The following is an 11,290-nucleotide window of genomic DNA, read 5'->3' as shown; positions in this document are numbered from 1 at the left end:
CGAACCACTCGCTAGCTGGGCGCCCGGTCCGCGCCGGCGACACGCCGCTTGCGGGGCAACATTCGCGGGATTTTAAGTACCCCACCTACGGGAAACCTATGAAGCGAGAAGGTGCCCCCAGCCGAAATCGCGTGGGCGGCAAATGGCTCCGCCTGCCACCGTACCGTGGCTAAGCTCCGAGAAGCAGAGCTCCACCTACAGAGTATGGCATATTCAAACAGACAACCTCAATGGAGGCCTCACGCCGCCGCCGCCATGAAGGAAACTCCCTGCAATAATACGAAGGTATCGATACCTTCATTGCCTGCCTCGCAATGCTGACCATTCTGGGCACTGTGGCGCCAGAGCCGTCCAGTTCTACCTGTATCCGACAGGATGGCTGCAACGGGCCACCCCCGCGGCCACCCCATTTCTACGAAATTCGATGTCGGCTCTAAGTTGCAAACGTTTCCCGCCTCCTCACTTCGTCGGGCGAAAGGGCCGCCCAACTATCCTTCATCGATTTGTTCCACCCATCTCTCTGACTCGTTTCCATGCTCTCTCTCGGTCCGTCTCGCTCGCTCTCTGTCTGGTCCACTTTAGATCTCTCTGTAGCCGCTACTCTCTTCGACAGTCTCCACTCCCTCCACCGTGGGGCCAGCTACCCTCCTAGTTGGTGTCCAGGCACTCTGAGCTAGAAAAAAGTGCATCGAGTTATGACGCGACCTTTCCCCTGAACGCAGTCAAGGGATCGCACGGTTTGACAGGAAATCGATCATGGCTGTGGCTTCGAATTCTCGGATGTGCAACAAGACGCTGTTCTGTGTCGGAATGCTGTCTTTCGTTCTCGATCGCTATGACAAATAGCGAAGCTAGCGGACTAGTTGTAGAGGGTAGTAACAGAATGGTCAACAAACATGACCGGGTGTAGCACGCATTACATCGAAGTAAATTACATCCTCCACCGCTTGTACGAGCCCCCGTCAGATACTTAACGCGTTAGCTTGGCTCACGAACAAGTCACAGGCTTCGACAGCGACCAGGAGGAAAGAGAGGCAAACGGCACCATATCGTCGCCCAAGACGAGCGTCATTTCTCTCCTGAGGCCCTAAACGCCAGAAGAGGAGGAACACCATAAAAAAAGGGAACACAAAGCCATTCATATCTCCTCACACGGCATCTTTTGAATAATAAATACGCATGCACCGTGGGAAGAGACCCGAGGAGCGAAAAACGAGGCAATGCTTGCGTGTGCAAGAGAGCAATCATGCTTTCGCGTATACAGTATAACGATACACATGGATGTGTATGCACGTAGAAGAAGGGAGGTCGATAGTCAGGCCGTTTTAAAGAAACTGCCGGCGACAGAGGAATGAAAGTATATGTGTAGCTACTTACATGGACGGACAACGAGATCAGCAGGACTTTTGGTAGGTGAACTCAAGCGCATGCTGCGATATGACCACACACGTACAAGTATGTGTTTGCATCTCAGTGTGGACTGACTAATTTAAATACATGCTGGGCTAAACTATTAACATATTCATGTAATCTGGTATTTCCTGCTACCCGTTCGTTTGCTTTCTTCTCCCCATCTTTGTCGGGACCATCCCGTTTGTTGCATGTGTTTCCTCTTCAGGAAGCAACTCATCACATCTCATCATTCCTAATGCACCGTCATTTTTTTCGTGTGATCTGTTCGAAGTGTCCTGTTCGGGAAGAAGGCGGGACTGGCCATGGGAAATTTAATTGATTGACAGCTCTAATTCAAACCGCGCTGTTCAAATACTTACATCAACGAATGGCTGTATATATTTGTATCCATACGTATTTACATCCAGCCTTGTATTTGTTTCCCACTACACACATGCACATTGCGGTTCGCGGATGAAATGCATACATTTTTGAAAACGCACCTGCGTGAACGCGTACATATGCATGGACCTGTGCAGCAAACTGGATGCGTAGGATGGTCTGTGACTACACGGGAGCGCCGTTCCGTCCCTCGAGGGCAGCTACACAGATCAGCAGGTACATATTCACATATTTGCCTATATGCAGAAATGTTTTCTACACATGTAAGCATGCATATATCAACACATATAGTAATACGAGGAAACACCGTCGCAGAAACCTTTTACATTTTTTGGCCAATTATCTTTCGAACAGCGCCTAGCAGGGGCAACTCTTGCACCTGATCAGGTGCCGCGCGATACATGAAAAGTGATCGAGACACGGCCTAACAAACGTTTTGGACGCGGGAGCCCAGAAACCATTGCTTTTGCAGGCACCCAATTGCTCTTCACCAGATGCTGTTTTCTCCCCAACCACAAGACACGCACTATTCAAAGTCAACTCTCCTGCATGTGGACCTACTGTTGCTTGTAATGTGGTTGTGATACGGTGTAGAGCTCGCCAGGTATCTTTTCCTGACTGAGGAAACCCTCTTCTCGTTAAATCGCCTATGTCGTCGCGCGCTTTAAGGTTAATGTGGGCTGGGGTTGTGGTGGTAGCAGACACACCATCCAATACTGCACAAGCAACCGCCTGTGCGGGTTGCCTGCCTCGCAATGTGGAACAATCGGAAGACACTGACGACAGTCACCCACTTCATGTGCCGCTACCAGAACTATTCGCAACGGACCAACTCTGAATCCTCAGTTATCATCGCTCAAGCTACCTCACGCCACACTGGGAGAAGCGACTCGGCGACCGGAAATCAAACACCCAGCTGCAATCCGGCACACGCGATTTGTGACGGCCTCTGTAGAGACCACTCGCGATATCGGTAGAAAGGGTAACTGCGTAAGAGAGCGTCTGCAGCAGACAATTAGATGTGGAGCGACTTTCTACTGTTTCCGCTGTGACCCTGCCAGCCACGTTACCCATATCGAGCGGGATTTCAGTCGTGATGGACCGATCCATCATGTAACCATGTTTGATTAGGCACTCCGCATCAATGAGCCTGTCAGTACGTTCGCTTCGTCGAAAACCCCAGCTGGTTCGAAGCCGCAGAACAGCAGATCCGGAACCACATCTGAAGGTCGGGAAAACCCACGAAACACTGAATTTCGAGTTTCTTGGCAGCACACGGAACGAGCCTTCAGACACATCCGCGCAACACTACATAGCTTGCGCATTTACGCAAACACCCTCGGCGACTTACAAAATACAAAGCATCCCGGCGGATTTTTTGTGCTCACCGCCGGAGATCCACACGCAAAGACCTTGAGAAGGAAAAGCATATCGCATCAGGGCGGGACTCCCCTCTCACTCAAGGCTCAACCATCGCCAAAGTTCCCCTGCACAGAATAAAAGCTGCATTTGTCACCAGTCGTATCATTCGCCATGTCGACCATTGCACCTGGGACGAGGGCATTGCTCCCCGACGACCTGGCGCCTGCTACAAAGACCCCCTTCATGACTTCTGGCAGTGTTGCGATTTCGCCTCTGCAATCTTTTCGGCCACCTCCGGTCTGGTAAAATGCGTGCCATTGACACCGCCAATCACGCCTACGCAAGAAACCTCCTCCCCGCAGTCATTAATACACACAGAATTGTTTTCAGAACTCATCTCGCCCGCACTAAAGCATCGCCACAGTTGCTCCGAATACAAACCAGGAAAGCCCTCGACTTCTCTGCCGCTCTCCTTGCGGGCCACAACCGTCTTATTGCAGTAAGCTGCGTCCCCTGTCCTCTCACAGAACTCATTGAAAACTGACTGGCAGTATTCATTGAGGAAAACCTGCCCGGAACTAAGACCGTCTTCTTCACGTGTCACACACCGTGGCGGATTGATCTCAGTGGCGGCGCAACGATGGGCGCAACTGGGCTTCCCCTCATTAACCTTCTTAATAATTTCCGCGTTTCTCGTCAGGTGCTTTGCGCTAACATCTTCGGAGATCTTATCTACACACAAAATTGGACAAACAGAGAGCAGTGCCACATTCCGACAATGAAACGACTGCTTTCCGCGGTTTGAAGGCATGGATACGACGAAGGGCACACCTGGTTGCTCACTATTACGAAAAACCTGACAACTCTTCTTCTGTCGGCAAAACCGTGCCTTGGCGCTCCTACTTCTCTTTGGCCACACTCACATAAACCCACTCATTTGCTACGAATATTAACAAGACGGGGAGCAAGCAAAACACTCAACTCACCAATCCTGCCCCCGTGGCACTGAACTTCCTCTCCGCAATTGCTTGCACAGGTGCTTTTCTGCTCGTAGGCGAGACTTGACTGCACGTACGCACCGCCGCCAAAAGGACACAACGCAGATAATGAATCACGTGCGTTATCCTATCTCCTCTTACTGTCGTGTCTCATATCTCGTCTCAGCAGCGGATGTTCGTCTACTATGTTTCGGCGACATCTGGACCAAATCCAACCATTCTAGTTCACAGCTACTACTGGTGAGTAGTCTGGAGGACTTCGTGGAGCGTTGCAGCCGCCCGTGTCAGTAATCGTGGAAAAAGCTAGCAGGTAATCCCCTTTCTATTCAAGGGACCCTGGTCCTCCACATAATAGCTTTAACGTGAATGGAGAGCTGCAAATCGGGAGAAGCAAGCATTACCGGGTCGTAGCATCTCCACTCGATGCTCTGATCCACAGGTTTACGACCAGCGTCCTTCCGTGCAACGCTGCCAGCCATCTGCGTTTTGCAGTATGCGTTGGCCGCCTTTTGCGAGGGACTGCAGCGGCGAACAGATTCGCGGTCGACAAGTTTTGCGATCTCGTCTCCCCGGGTTGCGTGGACCGTGGTCGACGCCTGGACGGAGCCTAGGCAAGGAAGGAGAGTACCGCAGTTATCAACACAGTGCACTTCTCGTTTGTCGGATGCCACCGTAGCCGCATCATAACACCGCCACTCGTCCGTAGTTTGGCTTTGAATGCCTGTACCAAAGCGTGCAATCGCAGTACGATCACAGAATTTCTTATCTCCCGACTTGCAGAGTGAGGCGAACTTCTCCTTGCAGAAATCATCCAAAACTTGTTGAATGGACGAAACGCTCTCCGTCTGCTGTGCGAGCGACACCGACCGTGCGCCTGATGAGGAAAAGAGACAGACAGGTGCACGTAGGGAGATGAGGAAATACAAGACGGGAAACTTGCACGCACGTTCAAGCTGTTCGCAGCAGCATTCCCTCCCCCCGTCACCTTGCCGATTAGGGGAGAATCGAAACGCTATGAAGCACAGTTCATTCCAAAACAAATATACTACCACAGTGCTGCTCGCGTTCCTATGGGCAGCCTCGCTGCCTACAACTGGGCGGGTTCCGCTGTCGGTTGCTCGGGCCAAGACCGCAACACAGTGTCGGGTGCTAGTACACAGAGTTGTTCGGTGATATGTCTGGCGGCGAGTCTCCCGGATCGAGGATCAAATCTTCCTTGAGCAACTCGACAGGCAGTATATAGATAGCGTGAAAGCTAAGCTGCCTTAAGCAGCCCACTGGGGTGGTGGTCTACAGCGTTGTTCTCACCGGACTCGATCAAGCCGTCCACGCTGCCCTGTACGATCACACCTTGTGAAGAGGCGAGCACCGCCGCAATGGCGGACCCAACGCAGAAAAAATTGAACGACATGTTTGTTTAGGGGAAGAAGGGAAGAACCTCCCGACCCGGTCTCTACCTGAACGCAGCGCGAGAGTGCCAGTCCTCTCGGTTCGCTCTCTCTCCGGAAAAAACTACGTAGCAAAGGCGGCGTCTCCCCCCAACGAGAAGCTTCCCGAAAACCGGTAGCGATCCTTGTCCCTAGAGCTTTCCCTGGCCACCAGTGAAAGGAATATCGGTTGCGAGAAACAGCATTACATTTGAAGAAGCAGTAAACATTTGAGGCTGGGTCCGGGCGCGCCGAGAAAGCTCCGTGGGCACCACCAAAAAGCCGCGGGCACGCTAGCCCGCTTGCACACCCAGGTTTGTTCGTGAGCTCGCTGGGGGTTGATGCAGAAACGGCCGCGCGCTTCCCTTCTGGTTTGTAACCCCCAGCTAGCTGGCGAAACGGAGGCCGCCCGACCCCCCACGGACCGAAGGCGGCGACCGCCGCGGTGGTGCCGGACTCGCTCGGCAGCTGACCGTCTCTTGGACAAGCCACTGTAGTGGAGCACCATTCGCCGGATTTAACACTATCCACGAAAAAAAGTGTGAAACGAGGCCACCGTTCGCAGCCAAATTCGAGTAGGGAGCAAGTGATCTAGGCTGCCACCCTTTTAGCGAAGGATTAGCTCCAAAACCGAGTGACAACTACAGGGCGGGACATATCGATCGTTCAATACAGAACAAATCGGGGATTTTACGACGCCACGAAGCAAGCTGCATCGAATTCGCCTCCGTAGTCACTCACACCGTATCCTACGTTGCTAGGTGTGGACCACCTCCGATCCATCCCAACACACTTTCTTTTGCTTAAAAGCTGCTGCACACCCCACTGAAAGAAGCCACGAGGCCGGAAAGCAAACAGTTTTAGCATTGTCACACACGCAATGCATGGCTTTTCACACCAGGCCACAATCCAGGAAACGACGCGAACGACGAAAGTGCACGCGAGCGTGCACAAAGACACGTGAGAAAAGGCATTTCAATCTTTGTGCCTGGACTCGAAAACTGCGTATCATCCTGCAACCCGAATCGAGAAGTCAGCATCGATGAGCCTGCCAATAAGGGAGGTTCTGCGGGAATCCAAGTGGTTTCAAGGAACTGAAACGCAACGCAGAGGGGAAACTGAAACATTGTCGCATTGGCTCCGCATACAAATCCTGACAGCCCTCAACTTTCCGGGTCCTCTCGTGGCGGGCCAAAGCCTTCAGGTTCCACGCGATCGCATCCTCTCTCATCCCAAAGAAGTCACTGAACTTGCCCACTGGCGTTAGTCATCCAGGGCACCCCCCGCCATGCTTCGGCCATTTAGTAGTTGAGCGTTTTCTCATCCCTCAACGCGCTGCAGATTCCTCTCGGTGGCCGCGCACCGCCGGTCGCACTCGGACTCGTGTGCTTAATCGGATTCCGAATGCATTGAATCTAGTAAACCAACAGCACAATACTCAGCGAAGTGCATCATTCAAAAAAGGGTGTTAGCAGTAACACTACAGCCACCCATCTCAAGCAGCAGCGTTGAGCATAAAAATGTTGCAGCGCTTGATCAAATATTTGATGTCGGCTCTACGTCGCAAACGTTTCCCGCCTCCTCACTTCGTCGGGCGAACGGGCCGCCCAACTGCAGACCTGAAGCGTGTTTTTAGAATGCTTGTCCTCTAAGAGGTTGAGAATCATTGAGTGTCCGGAGAGCCACTGGTGACACACTAGCTTATCTCTCCGACCGCCACCGCACTGCGAAATGATGCGAGATTGACTTTGGTAGCATCATGACCGATATGGGTAACACATGGATATGTAACGGTATCACATATTTCTGTTTCAGGCAAACTCTTTCATTCCCTCGGATATCCACTGTTTTTTTCCGTGCACAGTGTGGTCTTCATGGTTTTAGGATAGGCAAGCTGTTTGTCGGGTTGCGACGGTTCTGTGAATGCGACTGTAACACACACGCGCGCGAGTACGGTTGGCCTTCGTGATCTGTTGCGTGGCGAACAACTGGTACCAAGGACTGGATCACAAACTACTAAAGGCAACATCGTTAGAAACCACTATCCAACTACGAATGCAGGCATCCAGTAGAGAATAGCACTGCAGTCCCACAGCGAAGCGAGGGCTCTTCTAAGAGTTGCTCGACGACGCCGGGAAAGGTGCCTAACATGCTGTGGACAAGGGCGCGTTGCTGGTGGCCACATCTTGAGGAGCCTGCAGCCACACCCCATGGCTGCTCCATATCTCTACTTGTACTGTCACTCCACTCTATTCGCAGAAGCATCTCTCGTCAGTGGTTGACTGTCGTAGAGGTCGTTCAGGTTATGCGGTCGATCACTTGAAATACGTTTTGAAATTAGTTCGCGTGCAGAATCAACTGCAGCGTTGTCGCCATACTTCGCTTGATCACGATAACACACCACGGAAGTGCTCTTAGCACAGGTGAAGAGAGACGACCAGATGCTGGCCAACACTGAGACATGCAGAGTGTCGGCAGCGCTGTCGACTATCACAGCTCGACCTCACACTTTCTTGCTTTGCCTCAAATGACTCCTGGCTTTATTCCGCGTTACAAAACTCCCTTGTAACTGTCGCCTTCCTAGCAGTCCCGAAATCTCCAGGATCTTGAATCTTACATCTTCATGAGACGCCAGCTCAGGTCGGCTCCGCTGCTGGGTTGGGCCCTATCCTCCATCGATTTGTTCCACCCATCTCTCTGACTCGTTTCCATGCTCTCTCTCGGTCCGTCTCGCTCGCTCTCTGTCTGGTCCACTTTAGATCTCTCTGTAGCCGCTACTCTCTTCGACAGTCTCCACTCCCTCCACTGTGGGGCCAGCTACTCTCCTAGTTGGTGTCCAGGCACTCTGAGCTAGAAAAAAGTGCATCGAGTTATGACGCGACCTTTCCCCCGAACGCAGTCAAGGGATCGCACGGTTTGACAGGAAATCGATCATGGCTGTGGCTTCGAATTCTCGGATGTGCAACAAGACGCCGTTCTGTGTCGGAATGCTGTCTTTCGTTTTTCGTGCCTGCTTGGAACGACTTTTTCAGCAGCTTAGAAGAGGACAGTGAAGAACATGGTCAGGAACGTATACGAGATGTAGCACTGGAGGAAGAAGTAGAAGACTTCGAAGGCGAGTACGAAGGAGAAGAGAAACGAAAACAATCCGGAACTCATCGTCGCCAGGACGAGCTTCATGACTTCTCCGAAGACGCTAAACGCCAGCAACGGGCGAACGGCCTGGTTCAAGCATTCACAGAAGAAACGTGGCCTATATCTTTTTAACGCACAAAAGGTCCGCTGTGATTCAAACGCGATTTGTGCTCCGAGGAATGAGTCACATGCGGAGAGAGGAGTGCTTGCGTGTATGCGAATACAAAACCGCATGTTCATATATATATATATATATATATATATAGTCACTCGTGTTGAAAGATACAGACATGAAGACAGACGGATGAGAGTAGACGTCTTGCGATATCCAGTCACGTGTATCTCTATAGAAACATATACACAGTATAACAGAGGAACATATTGATGGGTACACATGGACACACCCACGAGCACGTAAAAGTTATACATGTATCCATGCAAATATTTGTGCCTCTTACGGACGAATTGATACGTAAGCTCGTATTCTTTAAGCTCTGTCTGTGTGGATTTGTGAGCTGACCTGGAACGTGGTTCTGGCCATGTACATGAAGTAGAACCGGAAGTTAAGGAGATACGTAGCGGCGAAGCCAATCATCTTGGAGGGGTGAAGAAAGCCTACGCCAAGCGCGCCCCGTGCCTTGTCAGCAACCGAAGGTTGGAACTGTGCACTGTTTCCTTGACTTGGACGCGAGGGCGCAGCCGACGATCCTGTCGACTGCAGTGCTTGAGTCGCTTTCTCGCCTACGGCAGCCGCGAAAAACCGGCGAGGCCCAGTCGCGTTCGCGAGCAGAGTCTGGCAGGCACAGACCGACGAGAGAGGCGCCGACGCAGGAGGTTAGAGAAAAGGCGTTTTCGAACTTTGCATGTTTTTTAGATCCAGCGCGGCCTTGTCGAAAACGAGGCGTCAGCCGCCAGGGAAGAAAGCGATACGCCAGCAAAAAGGTTTTCCCGTTTTTTGTGCTGTCTCCGTCGAAGAGAGAACACATCCCTTCTTGTCCAGACTCGGCACAGATGTGAAATATAGCGTAGACGGGTAAGGGAGCGTGCCTGTTTTGTCGGCACAGCGTTCCAAGGAGCAATGTGCGCACGCCCTTCACTCTTTGTGCTTTGACAAGGATGAAAGATAAAGAAGGCACTCGAGCTCCGCACCTGTTCCTGTTGTCTCAGTAGGATGGACATCTTGGGGGCATGAGAAGCCGAAAAAATGGATAAACTGAAGTTTAACGGACAGAAACTACGATCGAAGTACATGCGCGCCAAGTACTTTCTCTACTTTCTGGCCTCCCGTTCTTCCCTCCGATTCTTTGTTCTCCTATGTTCCCTCACCGTTTCCCACGCCTTCGGCGTCCACTTCCTGTGTCCTTTCTCCCTTCCTCTCGTTTTTCCTTTTCCGCGCGGGCCTTCGTTGACGGTGCCTGGTTTACCCTACTGTGTGTTTCCTGCATCTCGCTCTGCACGCTCCGTGTCCCGTTGTCTTACGTTATGAACGGAAGGGAAGACGCGAAGTCTGTCGCCTGTGGCAAGTTGCGCCGACGGTGTGCGCGGCAGCGCGCTGCGAAGAAAAGGAGTCACAGAGGTCGCAGAAAGACAGAAAAAACGGAGACGGATCGGATTCGACACACGGCGAGAAGATAGGAGACAATTTGCGCGAAAAAAGCCTAAAATGATGCAGAAGATGCAACCCCACGGATATCGACGGAATCTGCCTGCAGCAAAGCTGGCAGATCGATGTCCACACGGACAGACGTTGCTTCAGAGTTCCACAGATTCCTATTCTCCGCACGTCCACATGCACGAACAAGATGTCGACCTGGCTTTCTCCCCCCTACACACGTCTCTTCCGGAACCTAGGTCTGTTCCCGCTGGCAGTCCCTTTGTCCCCGCCAGGATCTTCAGGAGTTTCAACAGCAAAAACGGTACTCTTGTCCGAGCTCTGTACGCGACCGAAAACATATTCCTCGACCTCCCCCCTCCCAGGCGGTTACACCGAAAACAAAGCCTACCTGCGCTGCAATGCTCCCGCGCAGAGGCTGGAATGTACAAGCTTTCCGGCTTTCTGGGCTCCTGGCCGCGCAAAGAAAGTTGAAGCACTGTATCTCGGGAGAGGTACTCGCGAGGATAGACTCGCGGGGGAGGTTCGAGCCGCACGGCCCCCAGTCAGGAGACCGGTGGGCGCGGTAACCGGAAACAGTGCGCGACTTGCCATCTTTTTGCCCGTTAGATCCGAGAAAATGAGGCGGAAAGAACGGGGAAAAACCACATGGAAAAGGAGGAGACGCCCAAGAGGTCGCTGGAGAGCGAGGTCTACTCGTGGGAGGTGAAGAGTTTCTCTCTGTCCGAATTTTGGGACGCACTGCCTGAGAAGTGGTGACGCGATGAAGACACGGTAGAGACAAGACAGTGGAGAGCAGGATCGATGGATAAAAACGGATATGAGTCCACAGAACGAGAAGGCAAACGAACTGCGGCAAAAAACGACATCAGCATGCAGTCCGCTGGAAGAAGGCCCCGGTTGCTGTGTGACGCGACCGGTCGACGCGCAGCCAGAACACACGAGTTTGCGCCGGCTCTTTC

The 11,290-nt window shown here is 52.2% G+C and overlaps 1 protein-coding gene across 1 annotated transcript; it reads right to left on the bottom strand.

Moving 5' to 3' along the window:
- Positions 1-8,617: 8,617 nt before the first annotated feature.
- Positions 8,618-10,922, bottom strand: NCLIV_054440 (hypothetical protein; the record flags this gene model as incomplete). Its single annotated transcript, XM_003884997.1, has 4 exons — positions 8,618-8,777; positions 9,262-9,509; positions 10,196-10,268; positions 10,720-10,922. 4 exons carry the CDS (start codon positions 10,920-10,922, stop codon positions 8,618-8,620), a joined length of 684 nt encoding a protein of 227 aa, XP_003885046.1.
- Positions 10,923-11,290: the final 368 nt, after the last annotated feature.

The sequence above is a fragment of the Neospora caninum genome, chromosome XI (assembly GCF_000208865.1).
Source record: "Neospora caninum Liverpool complete genome, chromosome XI".
In the NCBI taxonomy this organism is placed as follows: Eukaryota; Apicomplexa; class Conoidasida; order Eucoccidiorida; family Sarcocystidae; genus Neospora; species Neospora caninum.
This window is presented reverse-complemented; position numbering and strand designations above follow the sequence as displayed.